General features: G+C 45.9%; 1 protein-coding gene across 1 annotated transcript in view; it reads left to right on the forward strand.

The window, feature by feature from the left end:
- The window catches only part of ANTXR1 (ANTXR cell adhesion molecule 1), a 220,630-nt gene that overhangs the window by 138,784 nt on the left and 60,837 nt on the right, over window positions 1-21,009 (forward strand). The window contains exons 14-16 of the mRNA XM_045549767.1: window positions 7,927-7,968; window positions 18,365-18,460; window positions 18,988-19,155. Of these exons, the coding sequence (XP_045405723.1) occupies window positions 7,927-7,968; window positions 18,365-18,460; window positions 18,988-19,155 (306 nt within the window). The remainder of the gene's footprint in view (window positions 1-7,926; window positions 7,969-18,364; window positions 18,461-18,987; window positions 19,156-21,009) is intronic.

The raw sequence follows: 21,009 nt of genomic DNA on the forward strand, positions 1-21,009 counted from the left end.
GTAGTCACAGTTTGGAAGTGCTTAGGATTTGCAAGAAGAAACACGAACTCTGGCAACTTGTTTCCTCAGCCCAGGCCTTGTAGGATTCCCATAGATAATTGCAAACTACACATGAGCTCACAATCCAAAATTACCAAAAACCTCAGGAATATAATTACTCAGACGTCTGGAGTTTTACTCTACACATGAAAAACACAAAAGACCAGAAATAAGATAAGAAAGTCAGGCCCTGTCAGCAGTATTTCCTTTGCTGTCTCCAAAATTAACAATAATCGTTAAATAGCAGATACATAGAAAATTTTCTACGTATTACCATTTCTCCTATAACATGAAGTGTGTTCCTTATGAAATTTTGGCCCATGAAAATAACGGGACAGATGGAGGAAATAGGTTCAGAGCAGAACATTCAAAACCATGCAGTCTTACAAAATAATTCACTTAAAACAAAAACACTCCATAAAAATTCCACCATTTTAAACATTGTAAATTCTTAATAAAAATATACTCTGGTAAATATAATTCTTTACCTTGATTTAAAAAAAAATAAGCATATGAAGTTTCCTGGTGGAGATGGGTGTGAGGTAGCACTGTGGCTTTGAGTTACAGGGACGAGATGGAAGGAAGGACATTGTTAGGATGAAGTGTCATGACGCCAGAGGTGAATGGCTGTGACTCATTGTCTTGCTATTCCTTCTACAGTGGCTTAAAATAGAAATTCAGCTTTTGTTGTGCTGCCAGGTTCCTCTTTTCATTTAAAAAAAAAAAAAAACTATTTATGTGGTTCCAAATCAGACCAAAAGCCATGGAAATACTATTCTGCTCCTCTCAGCAGTACAGCCGTTTCTTCCCTCCAGACACATGCCTCTCTCTAATCCCCTCGAAAGCAAACGATGGCTCCCAAGAGCTCTGTCCTCCATCCTTTGGTTTTTGTGCACTGTCCCTGATGACGCTCTGTTGGATTTCATTATACTGATTGCTCTCGCAGCATCTCATCTTCTCTCATCTTTTCACAAGTTTCTCCTCCACAAGCTGAAGGCTTTTCTCCTTCATTCAGTCCCTGCATTCTTACAACCGGGACACGCTCACATATTGACGGTGCTACTTACAGTGCTTTCTTGAGGAAAAGTAGGCACACCCACGCTTGCCCTGCACAAGGGCACACAGAAGCGAGAGAGCAGGTGAGGTGAGTGTGGATTTTGTGTGTTCCTCCCTGGCACCCTGCTGGCAGCTGGGCAGCATTGTCGCATTCACCTGATGTTACTCAGCGGTGCCAAATAAAATCACCTCACACTTTTAAATGTCTAGTGGCTAATGTTTTGAGAATTTTACTGCAACCAAAAAACCCCTAAAATATATATATTACCTTCTCCTATATATCATGAAAAATCATATTTTGAACTAACACAATATCATAGTTTAGTGATTTTATTGCTCGTCTTACCTACCACATATGAAAAAATTCGTGTTATGTACCTGTGCTGTTGTAACAACAGGGACTGTGCATGTAGTTTTCAAATTTCCAGGAAGCAGAAATTAGTCTGGGACACAAAGCTGGAAAGTGAAATCTTGAACCACAGAGCAAGTGAATTTACTTGGAGGCTGGGGTTTGCAGGTGGAATAGGGTATATAGATGGTGGCCAGTGAAGTATTGTTAACTCACCATAAGTCCAACCCACGCCTCTAATGAGATCCCCCTGATGCCTCCAAGTGTCACAACCCACTCTTGGCGTTGGGACTGTTAGCATCTTAGTTACTAAAGAAACATTTATAGGAGGGTTGAGCGATCAAAATTGAATCTGGTATCACTTAAGTGCTTATCTGAGAGGCTAGGAAGTTTAGAATCATCAGAAATGCTTCCTTTACCTTTTCCTTTACAGGAAGCACACTCATTCATTCCAGAGCTAGTGACTGAGTAACGAGCACTGAGCCGCATGTCAGGAAATAGAAGCTGACCAAGTATGCCATGTCTTCTACAGGCTTAGAGTCCAGGATGGGAGAAAGAGAGGCAAGCGCAGTTCAGCGAGTTACTTGCTAATTGTGCAGGCAGTGCAAGATCAGATCCACGTCCCTAATTCCCAGGGAACCATCTGGAGGAGGTTGTTTCAGGGCTGGATCCAGGAATCCAGGCCATGCCAGCTTTGTGTGCCAGGCATGCTCACCAGAGGAAGCAACGTGGTACCTGCAAGCAGAGCTGAGAGTTCCCTCCAGAAATAGTTCCGTGTCTTCCGCCACACAAGACAGCGGAGGCAGTGGAGATCGCAGAGGTACTGACAATAGAGCAGGGCCACTGTCATTTTTAGAATGAAACACTTTCAAAGGTGGTGTTTCTAATCAGCCATACGCAGCTCACAACAGAGCGCTATGTCTTGAAGCAAAACGTATGCCCCCACATATCTAGCTGGGGTGTAGTATTGTTAGAAATAAACTAATACATGGTTCTCAAAGTGTAGTCCACAGACCAGCAGGGTAAACATCATTTGGGAACTTGTTAGCAATGCAATTGCCCCATCCCAGACCTACTAAGGAGAAACTTGGGAGTATGGCCCAGAAATCTGTGTTTTAGGAAGCCCTCAGGGTGATTCTGATACTCCGTAAAGTTTGAAACCACTGAGCTAATTAAAATGAGAGAACACGTGCCTAATTTTGTTAATAGAGTAGTTACTTTGAGCTGCTCTCTTAGATTTTGTCTAGAGTTGCCTGTGTGTCAAGGAAATGTCTTTGCAGCAAGAGACCGGGCCTTTTGCACAGAGGAGTTGCAGGAGATGTCCCACACCTGGCTCATGCAGAAAGGACACTGAGACACTAAATGCAAACTAAAGAAAGGGGTCCCAAAAGGGGGCCCCTTGTTTTGTCCCACTTCTCATGCCATGAGATGAACACCTGTCTACCATGAGCCTGTACAGCTTAGCCTATAGCCAACCCCTCTCACACCGTGAAGAGACAGGTAGGATGAGGAGGACAGATGTGAAGTTGTGTACTGGAGAATTTCTCAACAAGGTGACCAAGACTAAACAGGGGACCATGGGGAGGGATCGCCAGCGCTGCCTGGTGTCTTCATGCAGCATGTGGATCTGACTTACGACTTTAAAGGCAGTGCCTAGTGAGCCAGTGTGGCTGTCATCTGGGAGGAGGAAGAGGTACCTGTGTTAAAAACTGGATAGATAGCATTCTTTTTTCTTTTGTTTTTTGGAAACAAGATATTGCTGTGTCACCCAGGCTGGAGTGCAGTGGCATCAGCATAGCTCACTGCAACCTCAAACTCCTGGGCTGAAGGGCTCCTCCTGCCTTAGCCTTCAGGGTAGCTGGGACTACAGGCACGCACCACCACATCTGCATAATTTTTCTATTTTTTGTAGAGATGGGGTCTCACTCTTGCTCGGGCTGGTCTTGAATTCTTGACCGCAAGCAATCCTCACGCTTCTACCTCCCAGAGTGCCAGGATTGCAGGTGTGAGCCACCTCGCCTGGCTGGATAGATAGCGTTGTGTGTTCCATTGCACAAGGCTATCATAGCAGAGTTAGCAAGGGCCTAGAAAGTGTCAAGGATCAAAACCTACACATTAGGCACAAAATTTCAATGCTTCTAGAGAAGAAAGAAAAATAAACTTACCAGGTGCTTTATTTCACCTTAAAACTTATAAAATAAATTGTAAGAGAGAGCTGTGCAGAGACTCAAATAGTTGATCTTAATTTATAAAACCAGAACAGTTAGACTTCCCAGTGTCAAACAGGCCCTGGGCATGTGTGCTGTTTCTACTCATTTCCTATAGGCTAACTGTATCTCCACATCTTCCAGCATTACCATTTCCAACAGCCAAACTAAGGGGTGCGCATAAAAACTTGAATTTGTTTTGACTCAATGAGGAGTTGCCAGTTACATTTCAATTTGATAAGATTCTTCCTGGTCTTTTGTGACTTTCTTCCCTTTATCCATACAATGATTTTTGTCTGGCCCCACCTCATGGCAGCCTGAATAGAGACGGATAAAATGAGAATCAAAGTCACTGGTAAGAGGGGAGAGGAAATGCATCTCCCAACTCAAAACAGTTTCAAGACATTCTCAGGTAGAAACACCAATAGAATCCAGAAGTTTCATGTTCCATCTCATTTTTCGTATCTTCTTTACTTCACGAGTCCAACTGTTAGTGCAAAAGGGATGCTAGGGCAGCTATCCCAAGGAGGCAAATGATCACTTTCTGCCTCTCCAAAATATCCAACCTAAAGGTTCTGGACTGGAAATATGGAAACCGTCCTCCGATTAACCCCCTGGCGCTGCCATTCAGTCCTTCTGGGGTATGCTTATAAATATGTTTGCTGAGGAGTGTTCCTTTTAAATATTTTATTAAGCTTCTCTTCAACCTTATCCATCTTGTTTGTCCCTCCTAATGCTGAAGAGCCCACCCACTACTAAGAGGCACCTCCCGTGAGCTGCGGAGAAGGGAAGTGGGTCAAAGCACGCCTGAGCTTGGCAGCCGATGCCAGCTTGCGTATTAGGGAGAGATAAAGACTTTGTAGTCATACTGATGGGAAACAAAAAAGTATACAATTTACCTTTCTATTATGGTTAAAAGTGCTACAAAAAGCACAGGCACTGTGAAAGCCCACAAAGAGGACCTTGGCCGTGCTGTGAGGGTCCCTGGGAGGCGCATTTCCTGGCGGTCTGTTCCATGTGTAGGTGTTAGGCAGGGAATGTGCAGGGGTGTGGGCTGAGCGTGGAGGGGGGTGGCGGGTGTGTGGGCAGAAGATGCTGCACTAGAGAAGCAGCAGAGCACGTGGAAGGACAGGAAGGCGCCCAGGAGACCAAGTGTGGAAAGTGAAGGAGAGAGAGGAGGTGGGGAGGTGGGGAGGCGGGGAGGCCACGGCATGCAGGCCTTGTGGGGGTGTGGCAGTTTGCGTTTGATCCTGTGAGCCACAGGAAGCCACTGGCGGGTGTGAAGCACTAAGGTACATTGAGATTCGTATTTTTAAGGCCACGCTGTGTGCAGCAGTGCTGCTGCGGAGCCGCAGGCTTGAGAGCAGTGCAGGCTGCTGCCCAGGCTGCTCTTCCAGGCTGCATGGGCTCTCTGGCTCTTTTGGGGTTGAGGGGTGCTGACAGGGTTGACATGTCCCTGTGCTCAGAGCACTCCTTTGGGTGGCCCTTGTGCTGATCTTGGCACGAGCATTTGGCCCACTCTCAGACAGCCCATCCAGCTTCGCTGCTTGGAGTAATTATTCCGTGACTTCAGGCTTAGCCTATCTGGATCACACTTTAAAAAGCTCTCCTGCCATCCTACGGGCCAGCTGCACCCTGCCCCCAGGGACAGGCTGGCCCTGCATGGGCTCGAATTGATGGGGAGACTTCTTCCTCATTCCTGCCAAACATAGCCGGACACCAGCCAATGAGGCCAGATTAGCCTGTTTACCTGAACAGGGTGACATTTTTCCAGAAGCTCAGGTGCCCAATTTACAGTGTGTCCGTGTGGAATCTGGATTATAAACTGGTCCCTTTTGATAAATATTTTAATAAGTCATGTATCTTGGCATTGTCTTTTGGGTCCCCCTTAGAGTCTGGCATATTCCAGGATGTAATATGTACATTCAGTAAATACTTAATAAGTTAAATTGAACAGCAGCCCCACAGATGGGCTGGTCTGAGTGATGAGCCACTTGGTGCTACACTTCCTGGCCAGTGTCATATGCTGACGTACGTGTGGCCAAACATACTGCCGCTGACTGCCCTGGAGCCCCTGGCCGCTGCCAGAACACCATTCTAGGAAGCTCTGGCCTCTTGGCACCTCCATCGGGAGCCACCAGGCATAGTATATGCACAGGGTTATTAACAATGTAATAAAGGCAAGACACACGAACAACACGGAAGGGAAAGGAAAGAAGTAACAACATGCAGCATCTATTGAGCACCTCCTCTGTACCACATGTTTAACACCAGGACTCAATTTCTGCAAGGTTGATGTTATTGCCTCATTTAACAGATGAGGACAATGGAGCTCATGTAGATTAAGGGACTCGTCAAATCCTGACAGTCTATGATGACGCCGCTGCACTCTAGCCAAGGTGACAGAGCAAGACGCTGTCTCAAAAAAAAAAAAAATCCTGACAGTCAAGAGAAGGCAAGTGTAGGGTTCCCATTTGAGGGCTGTGCTGTGCTTCCCTGTGATGACGGATGGACTCATAGCACCGTGAAGACAGAAGCCCACAGCCCTGCCAGAACCTCTTCACACCCAGGGTCCTTGCCACGCACGCTGCCCACAGTGCTCTGTCAGCAGCTGCCTGTTCCCCCAGCATCCTGTTCTCCCTCTCACTCCCCTCCCTGCCCCTACCCCAGGGGAAGAGATGCATTCTAAATCCTGCCCCCCAGCTCCTCACCCCTCCGTAATGTTTCCAGACATTTCCTGCTTTAAAATAATTGACTGCCTCTGGGAGGATGGGAAATCAGCGTTGGGCAGTAACGGCCCTCCCAGAGATTTCCTTAAGGAATTCTGAACCAGGGTTGAGTGGGTGAGCAAAATCATGGCTTCGTGTTTTCCAGAGTCCTTCACTGGGCTTCCCACAGCGGCCAGGAAGTGGAGGCAGATGAAATGATAGTTTGAAACCCTTGGAGGCCTTTGCTTCTGCCTCTTCAATTAACTGAATACCGTCCTTCCAGATGGCTGGAGGCTCGGCCCGCTGGCTAGGGTTAATGGGACCTGCAGTTGGAAGCCTATCTTATCACACAGAGATGACATTACATGTAATGGTAGAGTGAGTTACAGCAGGGGGATTGGAGCCCTTACGAGTTCCCAGAATAATCGTCAAATCAGAGCCGTGTGCTGAGCAGGGCGAGTGAGGAGGTGCTTGATGCCAGCTAGACAGCTCCCCAACTGGAAGATTCCAGAACCGGCCCTGTGGGCAGTGCCTGGCACCCCTCTACCAGGCAGGCAGCCCTGATGCTAAGGCATCAAGAGGTATGCAATGAGCTTTGTGTCTACCAGAAGTCCCCTAAGGAAAAGGACTCTGTAGGGGACCCAAAATTCTGATAATAAGCTTGGGGTGAGGGGAGGAAGCCCCCAGAGGGATACAGTGGAGTCACAGTAGAAAATGGCCAAGCTCCTGTTTAAGAGACTCTAAATCCAATTAACTGCAGGGGCTTTCCTTTTATGGGGGAGCAGGGACAGGTTGGGGACAGGAGTGAGGAGGGGCTGCTGGCTGCTGCCCAGCTATCCTCCTCCCTGTCCTCCCACGTGTCATCATCATCTCACGGATTAGAAGGGGCTCCCAATTCCTTGCCTGCCCACGTATCTCTCTTGAGGCCCGAAGTTGGGGCAGTTGCAGAGTACAGACTTACAACGTTGCTATTTAAATCTTTGTGCCCCTGAGTGTCAGCACCCTCAGGGAAATCCCTGGACACCCCTCCTTTGCTGCCTCTGTCAGGAATCAGTCTCCCTGACCAGCACAGTCCCCCTGCATGGGTGCCCACTAGGGCCAGTGACATTTGCAGGACTGCCCGCAGCCTGCATGTGGTCCATACCTGACTCATCTCTGCAGTGCCATGTCGACTTCCATCATGGAACAATTCCATGTTAAATGTGTGGTTGGACAGGTGCATGAATGATTTGATACCTGAGTGAGTGGATCAACAAATGAGTGAAGAAATTTGCAAGATAGCTACCTGGAGTAAGAGATGGAACTGCTGTTACCTGCAGACTATATTTTTCTCTATACAAAACTACAACAGACACAACTGAGATTGGAGCCCTCAGCCTGGGGCGTAGGCTAACTAACCAAGCTACCCTGCTCAGAAAGACATGTTGCAGCACTGATTAAGCCTGCCTTGTTTGGGCCATTACCAAGATAATTACAGCCACACTACCAAGGCACCACCTGAGAGCGGGCCTCTTGGAAAGCTGCTAGCCAGAGCTTTTCACTGACCTGTTCTTTTTGTTCTTTTCAGATTATCAAGGAGGTCCCTCCACCCCCTGCCGAAGAGAGTGAGGTAAGTGACCAGAGCTCGGTGCAGCCAGGTGGGCAGGGTGGCAGAGTGGGGCAGAGGGGCTGGGCCGGCCTGACGCTCTGACATTTAGCCCCCTGCAAAGCAGAGCTAAGTCAGGCCCCAGCCCCAGCTGAGTGTGTGAGGCAGCAGGGAGGGAAGTCTTTGTCCCTTTCCTAATCAGGGATGACCAGGAACTGAACCCGAACTACACTGACAGCCAGAAGCAGAATGGGTTTGGAGGATTTTCTCCCTGCAGGGATAAAATTTGAGCTGCAGACATAAATGTTTTTATCAATACAATTATTTGGATCTCTGAGGTATTGACTTTTCCTCTAAAACAAACACTTTGGGATTCTCTTCTCCCTGCAGAGACTTGTGCTTTATGTGTGTAGATCAGGCACAGTTTGCCACATTTTCTAATCATTGCTTCTAGGAACAGCCTGATGTCAGAGTATTCCATTTTTCTTTAATTTAAAACAATATTACCTAGAGATTTGCCAGGCAGTAATGAAAATATGCTGGGGATGGATATGCTAATATCCTGGCTTTGCTCTCAAATCCTTATCATCTAAAGAAAACAGAAATCTTGGACTCTAAATTGGCCAGTAAGCAGTTCTGATGCAAGAGTGGCCTGGAATAGAATATAGTGGAGACATTAGAGGCTAATGGTGAGAAAGAGTGTCCCCGGGCAGGAGTGCCCAGCAAGTGGCTCTCCCAATCTTCTGATCACTCCCAGGATAGCTAGACTCCCTAGAAGCAACACCCGCCAGTGTAGAAGCCAGGGTACAGATCCCAACACGAAGTGAGACCAAAAGATGTATTGATAAAGTCTCAAGTTCTCGTCTTTAATCCCCAAGGTCCGTTGTGTGCAAACCAAGCACCACCTCCTCACCCTCCTCCTTCCAACGCCTTTGTCAAGTTTTCTACATACAGAAAGAGTAATGATTAAATTTAAAATTCCATGTGGCTCTTATATCCTGAACCATATGCATGTAAGCCAAGGGATTTAATAGCTGCAATCAATTAAAGCACATCTTGTTGGAATGCTAACTTTTTGCCCAGAAATCAAGGGAGGAAATTACATTGCTGTGCAAAGAGGAGGGAGACAAAAACCCTCTTCACATCCACGAAAGCCTTTCCTTCATCCTTCAAGAGAAAGTACCGTGGCTAGTTCCACAGTGCCAGCTTGGCTTTGTTTCTGCTGTGTGCAGCTGTCTCTCAGACTCCCCTGATGGGGCCGCCCTGTGTGCCCCGAGGTTAAGAATGTTCCCTCCCTCATTGTGTTCTGTTAGAGGAGATGTTGCTCTTTCTTCTAGTTCTTGCCCTTCATTGGCCTTTAGAAGGTGATGTGGGAGCCACTGTGGCCAAAGTACACTTGGGGACATAGGTATAAGACTGGGGGCGTCTGCTTTATCCCAGATTCCTGATCTAGCGTAGGGCTTCACACATAGCACCAGCTCAATAAAAATCTGTAGCATGAAGTACCCAACAACACCATTTGGGAGCCCAGAAAAAAAGCTCAAACTATAAAACCACCTACAAAGAATAGCTAAAAGCAAGAGAAAAGTAGTTGAGTTTTTCCAGTTTCATAGAAGTTGTACTTTCACCTAAAGAAGACAGACCTCGTTTCTGAAACAGAATGACAACCTCGGGGTATTTTAAATCTAAAGGGGGGGTTGTGTTAAGCGTAAAGGAGTTTCTGGACCGCAGCGTCCTTGCCCGTGGCTTCCCTTACCCTACCAAAGGTACAGCTCCCATGGCAGTGTTCTTGCTTAATCACACTGCCTTGGCCAGACCTGGGCTGGACGGATGAGTAGTACATTTCATTTGCTGATGAAAAACAAAACCTTCCCTTCCTGGAGCCTGGAGCTCCTACCCACCACCTTTAGTTTCCTTTGAAACTCTCTGGCTTAATCAATTAAATATGATGTCAGAAATAAATTAAGAAACTACCCAAACTGGAGATCTAGGCAATAAAACTTAAACATTGTACTTTTTAGCATCAGGCAGTTTTCAGCATGTGCTGATTGCCTAAACATGTGTGTTGGCCCTGAGGGTTCCTTGGCCCTGTGAGTTAAGCAGCCCTAATCTCCTTCCTAATGTGTTTTGGCAGAAAAAAAATAGAAGAAGAAAGAACGAAATCCCACAGAAACAGATAACTTAGCCCATGCAAAGTATTTTATACAATGACCTAAAAATCATAGTCTGACTCTAGACAACCTTCTCCACTCCAGCTCCCTGTGTTCAAATCCCACAACGCCTAACACTCAATTAACAGCCATATGAAGTCAAACACTCTCAGCCATACATATAATCAAGTTAAGCATCGATTATCCAAACTCTCATTAATTCTATAACCATCATATCCTGGGAGAGACATGTCCACTATTTCAATAACTAAATTTAGAGAATGAAGACAACTTGATGAATCTTTATAATGAGTTCTCAGTGATCTTTAATAGGGAATGTAAAAATTCATAACATAAAAAGGCATGACTTTCCAAGATTCCATGTAACCAACAGTGATACCCTTGTATAGAGTGCAAAGTAAAATTACTTGAACTTTGGAGAACTCAACAAAAGCAAGGAAGCTCAGTTTTTAACAACTAAGAGGGGCATTTCCTGGGTCAAGAATCTTCTCCAAGCAGCACCAGAGTGAAGATTTCTCACTAAGTCTTTAGTTATTCCAAATAATTGGCAGTTTATGGAAGAATGCAATAATGGAATACTTCATCTAGTGGTTTCCTTCTAAATGTAATCACCTTCCATGGATTTTATGGCCACATCTGAGTTCTCATCAGGCTCATTAAACTGCAAAAAGCAGAGACTAATTCAAGCCGGTCCAGAAGGAAAGGTCCCAGGTAGACTGTGGTGGGAAAGAACTGAGGCAGCTCCAGACACGGGCCTCCTCATGGGTGCTGTTGTCCTCACTCCTGGCATCTCTGCCTCTGTCTGGGGATTTATCCCTCTGCTCTCTTACTGGCCTCCTCTCTGCCCTCGTAACTCTGGCTTGTACAGACTCTTCTGCCCTGACCCAACCTGATGGCATTTCCAGCCTTCGTTTCAGCTTCTGTCCTCAGTGCTGACAGCCTCAGCCTCTGTTTCCATCTTCCAGTTCCCAATGGGGCAATATATTAAATACTTTATCCAGCTCATCTTTTCACTCCGGACCATAGATCGTAAATCACAGCTCATAGCCAACCAACGGACTGCTGCCCTTGGGTCAGGTGTGGCCAAAGAGAAGAGTCATGTGCTTCCTAACAGGCCACCTGAGCACGGCAAGAATAATTTCCCTTAGAAGGAGGAGTGGACCTGGTGCAGGCACCGTGGCCTCTCTGGAATAGTATTGTTCAATAAACTAAATCTCAGTCTAATTAAATGCTATCAGAATACAAAGTACAGCCAGTAATCCATGCCATATTTTTCTCCCACCTGTCATTCCTGCAGTTTCCCCAAGATCCTACAGTCCCCAACTTCACACACATTTGTAAGGGAATACACATCAAAAAGCCCCATGACAGAATGGGAAATTGGATACACCTCAGCCCTAAGCAGCCATGTGTCTCAGACACACACAGACCTACATAGGAAATAAACATGCTGGAAGAAATCAGCCACTTCCTCGCCCATCTCCTCTCTGACTTTATCAAAGATACAGCTCACGTGGACACCTGCAGTTTTCTTAATCACACTGCCTTGGCCAGACCTGGGCTGGACAGATGAGTAGTACATTTCATTTGCTGAAACAAAACATTCCCTTCCTGGAACCTAGAGCTCCTCCCCACCCCCTTCATTTTCTTTTGAAACCCTCTGGCTTAATCAATCAAATATGATGTCAGAAATAAATCAAGAAACTACCCAAACTAGAAACCTGGGCAATAAATGTTAAAACATTGTACATTTTAGCATCGGGCAAATTAAGACCTTAGGCTCTGACTTGAGGATGTTGGAAAAGTCAAATAGGATAAGAAGTAAAAAGATATGTTAGTAGCCTTCATGTGTTTGAGGTATTTAAAATTCTTATTCATTCACCAACTCTAGAATGAGTGCCTGCTGCATGCTATGATAAGAAGTCTGAGATTCCATGCAGGAGTTTGTCTTAAGAGAGGGTGTCATTGGAGGTTAATAAAGGTGATGACCTAATCATTTCTAATTGGAGAAAAAGACAGAGATTCCTAGTGGATATTGCACGTGAGTCTGTGAAAATTAATAATAATAATGGTAATTACTAGAGATGACATTTACTCATCACCATACTTAACCTCAGGGAAGTGAAATAAAGAAGAAAAAAAAAAAAGAACATTTATTGAGCTTTTACGACTATCCAGGCAATGATACAAAGCCATTTTCATTTAATCACTCAACAGCCTTGAAACAAAAGCATGTATTATTATGACCCCCATTTTATAGATGTAAAGCTGAGGTATAATGAGATTAAAACTCTACTTCACCCAAGATCACAGTTACTAAGTGATGGGACTGGGATTTGAACTTGTGTAGCTGTTCTCTTCAGCCACACGTTTCCTGGCCTGCCTTCCCTTTCATGCTCCCAATCACCACGTCTCACTGTGAGGCTTTAGAATGTGTCTGTCTGGTGAGTATACGGTGTGGGTGGGAGACAGAGCATGAGTACATGAACTTCTACAGGCTGAAGGGAGGGGGGTGTGCACTGAAGGCACTGACACTCGGGGGGCCATCCAGTGAACAACAGGCACCTGGCTTTGAGTGATGAGCTTATTTCCAGATTTATTACTGTGCTCACTGATCTGAACACTTTCTCTGCGGCAAGAAATTTTTAGATAGGAAATTCTTAGGTAGGAAAACTGAGCTATGGAAAATTATACAACTTGTCTAGGGTGAGACAAGTTGAACTTCCTAATAGCAGCAGGCCTGGCACCCTCCAGCCATGTCTACACAGACACCCGGAGTAGCCTCCATCCTCCATCCTGTCAGGCACCTTCTTGCCAGCGGACATTAAATACACAATCCTACACATGCTCATACACACACCCACACACATGTACATGCCAAACAGAAGTCCTAGAACAGGTCCAGAATTCAGTATTCTATATTGCAATACTTTTTTTGAAGGAAAAATAAAAGAAGATTGCTTCTAGGAAAATAAACACATTATTCTTTATTGAAGAATACAGGACAGTCGTCGTCGTGTTGTCCTTAATCATTGTGTATATATGAACAGACATAATGGTGCTATGACATATTAAACGCAACTCAGAACAGTGAGATCTTAAATCCTTTGGAATTTTTTGTGTTTGCAAACAGAAGTGTTGTTGGATTTTTCTGACCTGCCAATTCGCTCCTAGGAGTTCTCCTCCAAGCCTGACATTGAGAAGGCTCTCCCTGCCTTATCCCCAAAGACCAGAGGAGACAGTCTACCAGTTCTACTCTAGAGCCACCCAGACCTGGGAGTTCCTATAGCCTTAGTCCTTTAACTCCTATCATCACCCTCACACAACTTACTCTGTACATGTAAACAATATTGTTGACAGCTGCATTCTATTTATTTTTCTCAAAATATAACGCTGTGCCAGCAAGTGGTGGGGGCCCAACTGCAGTTGCTTGAGCAAGTGGAGGAATGGACAACAAAATGGCCTGGTTGGGCACCATATAGGGCTTATCATATGGGTTTAAGATGTGCTCCAATTCAATGAAATTTAAAATTAATTCAAAAGCTGATTTAAAACTGTTGCCTTAGGCTTGATTCTGTTTCACTTATGTGCTCCTTTTCACTGGTACCCTCAGTGAATTGGAAGTTGAGAGCCCACTTGGGTCAAACTGGCTATGTGGCTCATTTGGCTCTTCTAGCAAATGGATTTCAAAGAGACAGGAATGTTAAGGAACTTGTCAGTTGAGGTTAAAAGGGCTCCCATATGCACAACTCCAGGCGGCGCTATTCACATCGAGACTGTGAAGTTGTCCAGTGCACGGTCTACATGTGGGAGTGAGGCAGCCGCAGGGTATAAGACCTCTCCCTTTCTACCTGCTGATTTGCTTAATAACTAACAGTTAAATATTTGTTGAACAAGTGGAGGTCAGTACCAGGAGCTTGTAGAAACACAGAGGGGACTATTGAATTCTCTGGGGAATCGGGGAGTTCTTGGCAGAATAGGTTACATTTGAACAACAGCTTAAAGGACACATAGAAGGAGTGGAGGAAGAGTTTTCCAGGCATATGATGCCCTGAATGTTGAGGCATGGAGCTGTGCAAAACCCTGGCATGATTGGGAGGGACAGAAAAGTTCAGGGTCTGAGGTCAGCACAGGACTAATCCAGTTATGGGCTAACAAAATCAATGCAGACTTCATATTCTCCAGCTGATTATTCCTCGAGCAGGACTTGCCTGAGGGCACACCCAGGTCTGCCTGAGGACAAGCAGGTCAGAATGGGCCTCTGCCCTCCAAGGAATGTGCCACCACTTGTGTTACCCCATCGTCAGCCAACTGGACGTCTGGGGCCACCACATCCTTTCCGATTTAAATATAACTTCCTCCTGATGGGAAGCCAGCATCCCTCCCCAGTCTCTGTGGTTTCTCCCAGGCACCACTGACTCCTACTCCTTGCTTCTGCCTTATCTCATCTTCTTGGTTTGCTAGACACCATCTAGCACTCCTGGCACAAGGCCATCATCTGTGCAGCAACTGTTACCGAAGGTTTGGAAGCACAGCGCAGCCAACAAGTAACTTCTGAAAGAATATTAAACAGCCTCCCCTTTATATTCCTGTCATTTCCACTTCGAGGAGGTTCCTGCAGCCACCTCCTCGGGTGTCCCTGGCAGTTTGCTGGTGGCTCAGTCCCACTGTTCTCCTCATCTTCAGCCGATTGCCCCCATCCTCCGAAGTCTGCTACTTTGCTCACACAAAGCAGTTCGCTCATCCAGCCCTGTCCTCCAGTAACCAAAGACGCTGTCAAGGTTTTTAGGCTGAAAGATAGCTCACACTGAGGACTTCAGTGCTGGTGGTTTTTGCCCTCCCTGCTGCATCCTTGAAGGGTGGTGTGCGGGAACTTCCCCAAAGCCTTTATACTTTAATTAGATGAAGGAATTCACCCTCAGGTGCTGCCGAGTTTCCTAGTGGCCTAGATGGGAAATGTGATTTCACTTCATCCGTTTGGGGCCAAATGAAAAGACACTTCAAAGATTCCCTTCTCTTCCTAGGAATTGCAAAACCCTCCCGTCTCCAGAATGTGTAAACAGAGCCATGCTAAGTGCAGGGGAAACTCTGACTGTCCCGTTGGTCAAACCCTGGGCCTTTGTGTTGCCTTTTGCTGTTGTTGTCTGAGCTTGGCAGGCAGTCTTGGGTCAGGGGACTAAATGACGGGCTTGGTGGACCAGGAGCATGCGGAGATTTCCTAAGTCTAGGCATTTCCTGTTGTGAGAAGGCCAGGCCCTGGGCGTGCACCCGGGGCTGTTCTGCCCTCCTTCCCCGGGCCACACCCACTGCAGGTCCAGGGCAGAGAGTCCGGAGACAGGAGGGAGGGCTGCTCAGGGCGCCAGGGAGCCTGGAGAAGGCTGCAAACCAACATCATGCATCTTATTATATCCTTAGCACTCAGGGAGTTTGCAAATTAGAGAAAGCCAATTGTAAATCCTTTTTAAGTTCATATCACAAAGTATCAGGACAGAAAAAAATCCCTGGCCAAGGCAACAGGAAACCTGCACTTCACCTTCATTGGTTACTTCATTTCTTTGGATCTGACTCCTCTTCTGTGCAACGAAAAGGTCTCAGTTAGATGATATCTAATGTTGGGACTTCTGTAAATTAAAAAATTGGGAGGCTCTTGAGACTGTTCTCAGTCCCCTATTGAATAAAGCAGCTTTATTGTTAGAGTTTCTTACATTCTTTGTGCTGCTGTGTTGAGTTTTAGGGGATAGAATTTCTGTTATCTCCTTTGGGAAACTGCCCTAGACCAGGAATACCCAGGCTTTTTGGAGCCCTGTTTTGTGTATCTGTGTGCACAGACACTTACACAGAAACATGCATCCACCTCCAGTGGTAAAGTTTAACCATATGTATAACATACATAAGTTTCTTGCTTTGACATCATAAGGTGAAAGAAATGTTCTGTAATTAAATAAGGTGAAATAGTGTGAACTATAGTAATTTATTGTTTGGGGGTTTTGTTTTATTTTGTCATGCTTTGCAGTCGTAAGTCATCAAAATTAGCAGGTACAAGGAGAGAGTAGAAAATTAGCATTTGTGTCATGCCATCAAATGACTGGAAAAGCACACCACAAAGGGACAAAACCCAGAACCTGACAACACTGAGAAACAACCAAACTGAGAATGACGCTGCCCAAGTTCAAATCCAGCTCTGCCATGTGTGAGCTGGGTGACTTAACCTCTCTACTCCTGGTCTCTAAAATAGGAATTATAACCCCAAATACCTCCCTGGCTGGTTATGAGATTAAAGGGTTAATATATGGAAAGCACTTACAAGAGTGACTGGCACGTACAAACTGAAGGCTACATAAATTCCGTGGATGTTATCGTCAATTCAGTCCATGTTTATTGAGCACCTATGTGCACTTAGAATGCAAAGGGTCAACAGAATCCACTCTGCCTTAAGGGGTCACAGTCGCCTAGTGAAGAAGGACAGATCTATTTTAAAAAGAGAGAGGGAGGGAAACCCACATGTCAGCTGCCAGAATGTTGCAAGTCCTCTATGATCACTCTGTCCCTTAAGATATATTAAATTTTTTAAATTTTTTTAAAAGAAGCCTGCCCATCCCAAGCACAAGGAGTCAATCTGCCAACATGTTAGTTTTGTTTTGTCGCCTCTGGCCCTGATCTCTCTCGGGCTTGCTTTGTACTTTGCCTCCTGCATGAGCTGTCCCGTTCCACACAGTGGTGGCCCACACAGGACTCCACCCTGACTCTTCGACTCCCCAGCTGCCACCAAAACAAGGCTACGAGAAGCAAGCTTCAGCGTTCTAAGCAAGTTTGTCCTCTTCGGCTCATTCCTCTGCTTTGCAGACCCCTTTTCCAGCTTCCTTTCTCTGCCCAGGAGAGAACTCATAATCCCTCCATGACTGTGAACAGTGACATTATTCTCCCCACGACAGGAATAATTGCAGTGCCAGGACGAAGAGCACTTGCTAATTATTCTCCCCTTTCTTGTCCATGAAGTTACAAGTTCCTCTTGTTTTCTCCCTTCATCTAAAAAATATTATAAACACTCACTTCCTGTCACTAAGTTGCAGACACTGAGTTAACCGCTTTATTTGAGTCATCTCATTTAATTTATTTGTAAATTCAACAGATAATTCTTGGGCACCCACCCCGTGCCCTAAGCAGTGCTATTCTGAAAACTGGGAACGCTCTGGTGAGCACGACCAATAAACAAAAGCCCCTGTGGAACATATGTTCTAATGTGGAGAGACAGACCATAAGTAAATATCAAGCCATGACAAGATCCGTAACTAAAAATACAACAGGTTGATGAAGTGAAGAGACTGGGGCTATTTTAGAAGAATGTCCAGGGAAGGCCTCTCCGAGGAGTGATAAGAAAGATCCAGCCATGAGAAGACGGGGTGGGGGCATTCCTGGACAAGAGGACAGTTTGTGCAAGGCTCTGAGACAGGAATGTGTTCATCTGAGCACTGAGAGAGGGCAAGCAGGCCGGGGTGCAGGAGGAGAGAGTGGTCAGGAAGTCAGAGAGGGTGAGCAAAGGCCAGAGCACGCCGGGCGGTGTCGGGGTTTGGACTTATTCTGCTGCATGGTGGGAAAAGGATTGTAGCAAATCGGAGGGCAGCAAGGAGGCCAGTTAGGAAGCTAGAGGGGTATCCAGGAGAAAGTGCCTGGGGGCAAGTCCGGGGTGGTGGAGGTGGCGATGGAAGTGGAGAGGTCAATAGATTTGGAATCTTTCAGAAGTAGGGGCAACAGAACTGGCTGGCCAATTGGGATGAGTGGGGGTTGGGGGGGCCGTGGGGAAGAGAGAGGATTCCAGGACTTATCTTTGCCACGGTATTGTTGAGATGTCTGTTAGCCCCTGAGAGAAGACATGAATGTCAAGTCAGCGGTTGGAGTTCAAAGGCGTCAGTGCTAAAGCTCCAAATGCACAAGTCATCAGCATGTAGGTAGGATTAGAGGAGATGCCCTGCAGAGGAGTAGAGCTGTAGAGGAAAATAGAGGAAAACGGTTCCCAGGACCGTGCCGCAGACTTACGAGGTAGTACTGCATCATTCCCGCTGTACACATGAGGAAAATAAGCCTAGGTAGGTTCAGTGATTGCCCAAGGTCCTAATTCGCAGCAGCGCTGGGCTTTAAGCCAGGCAGTCTGACTCTGCAAGCTCTACTGCCGTCTCCCTTCCTTCCCACAGCAGGCATGTCCACACAGCCGTGGTGCTTTGCTTCCTTCATGTGTCACAATCTCTCTGCAGGAAGAAGATGATGATGGTCTGCCTAAGAAAAAGTGGCCTACGGTAGACGCCTCATATTACGGTGGGCGAGGCGTTGGAGGCATTAAAAGGATGGAGGTAAGAGGACGACTTAATGTACACTTATCTATGTACTGACTACTGCATGATGGGAACCCAAAGCAAACTGGTGAATACTCACACTTATGGTCTGGTGGGGATGTGCATTGTGAGACAGAAAGCTGGAGAGGAGAGAGGTACAGCCTTTTAACTGCACCCCCATACCTGGCCAGCCGTGGGTCAGAGCAGGTCACTCATCTGCTCAAACCTCCCCATGGTTTCTTTTCTCTCTGAATAAAATCCAAAGTTCCTACCCGGGCCTGCAAGGCCTTTGCACGTGCTATCTCCACTGCCCGGGCAATTCTCCCACTACATATCCATCCCTACGGCTCGCTCTCTCTGCTCCTTCTGCTCTCCCCCTTCCCTTTTTTCCACACTTCCTCTCTTCCCTGGCCTTCCTAACTCAAAGGAACTGAGGGTTGGGTAGCACTTGCCTTGCACATCACTCGTGTACCTGTGATTCCCCTTCTCCAGGGGCAGCATATTTTATGTTGTCATCTTGTTTTATTGTATCTCATTCATTTTAGGTTCGCTGGGGGGAAAAGGGCTCCACAGAAGAAGGCGCTAAACTGGAAAAGGCAAAGAATGCAAGAGTCAAGATGCCAGAGCAGGAGTATGAATTCCCCGAGCCTCGAAATCTCAACAACAACATGCGGCGGCCCTCTTCCCCGCCGAAGTGGTACTCTCCGATCAAGGTGTGTCTCTCTCTACTCAAAAATCCATCATCAGTCCTGATAGAGCACTTACATAGTACGAATTAGAATCTTTGGACATGATCAAAATCCCAAACCAAAAGTTCAGCTTATCTCATTCTTCTCTTCCTCTGGGAGAGTAAGAGAGAAAGGATGTAATCTGAGTGGTTTCCATTATTAAGGGAAAAAGACCCAGCTTATCACAGGAGAACAATCTTAGGCTTGAAAGTATGAGTGATTACTTTCTCAGTGTCTACATTATCAAGGCTGAAAACGAGGCTTTTTAAAAATCACCATGGCAAAAGTGCAATAAGCATGGACTATGTATGAGTCAAGTGACTTGGGCAGTAACCCCAGAGGGTCACTATAAATTTCCATAACATCTCACAACTTCATTGAATAGACAGTCCACCATCTAACAAAAATCACATCATTCTTCTTGATGCTAATCTCTACTCCTTTTGCTATAACATAAGCCCATTCTCCTTTATTCAAGCCTTCCACCAGTGTTTCGGGGCACACTGGTGAACACACTGGCCATGGGTCTAGGACTCACTCTTCCTGGTTGTGAGCAAATCCCCATTTTTTTCCACCATCTCTCTTCCCCCCACTTCTCTAGAGCTTGAAATCCTCTTTGGCACATTGGGAAGTATAAGCCATAGGAGGCAGTTTATGCTTCCTGAAGGCCTCTTTTCTAGTCCTGGTGGGTGCAAATGGCTTTAATTCATGTTATTTGGTCAACGTCTTCTTTAGCCTTGCCCATAAACATCTGCACTGTGCCGATTGTCAGAAAGCACTAGAAAATCATAGCTAGAAAGACATAATCTGTCCCCACTCCCTCATCTCATACAGGAGAACACTGAGATAGGCGAAGTCCTCACTCTGCCCAGGTCTGGAACCCAAGGCCCCCGCCAACTCTAGGGCCTCAAGTGAAGGACTCAGCATAAGAGCCAACTCCCATCACCACCCCATACACGCACACCCCGACATACACACACACACACACACACACACACACGCAGCCTTGCCCCTCTTCTGATGGCAACAAAGATCATTTTCATCATTCACTGAGTCATTTGCTAATTTTGAGGCAACCCTTCTGGAAAATCAAAAGAAATACTGTTTCAAACAGTGTAGTGAAACTTTATTGGTGGTCGTCCTTTCTCAGCCAAGCTAGCTCAGGCTCCCACGAATTGCAATACATTCCCACTTTGGTTTGCCATGTTTAAAGCACTGAGATTATTTTTTAAGATAAACGCCCTAGAGCAATGGATTGAACTCCGGAAAGATGCGAGCAAAATCGAGCTTGCTTGACTAAACAGCTGTTTGCTTCTAATTATTTTCTAATGGGGAACATGCAGTGGCATGCATGTGTGTGCAGACTGGAAGGAGCCAAGTAGAACTCAGAGATGGAGCAGAAAGGAGATTTTCTATTATGTTGTTTTCAGGAATCTGTACCTTGTGACTAACATAACATCTTTGCTTATAGCCAGGTTTCCATTTCTGTAATCTTGGGCCAGTGTCCAAGAGAGAACATTAATTCTGCTTGAAGAATCCAATTTCTGCTTGAGAGCACACTATTCCTCTATCAACTGGTAATTGAGGACTGAGTTTTATGCAATAAATAAGAATATAGACAAGTACATTTGGAAATCTAAAACCATTCCCAACACCCACTTGGAATTAGTATCAAATCAATGAGTGTTTGTCAGGCACCTACTATGTGCCAGGCACTGCTGGATACTGAATATACAGAGGTTCCCAAACCTGGCTGAGTATCAGAATCACCTGGGAGGGCTTTAAAAATACAAATTCCAAGGCCTAATGACTCAGAGTCTCACAAAAGACTTCCAAAAG

The sequence above is a fragment of the Lemur catta genome, chromosome 4 (assembly GCF_020740605.2).
Source record: "Lemur catta isolate mLemCat1 chromosome 4, mLemCat1.pri, whole genome shotgun sequence".
Taxonomy (NCBI): domain Eukaryota; kingdom Metazoa; phylum Chordata; class Mammalia; order Primates; family Lemuridae; genus Lemur; species Lemur catta.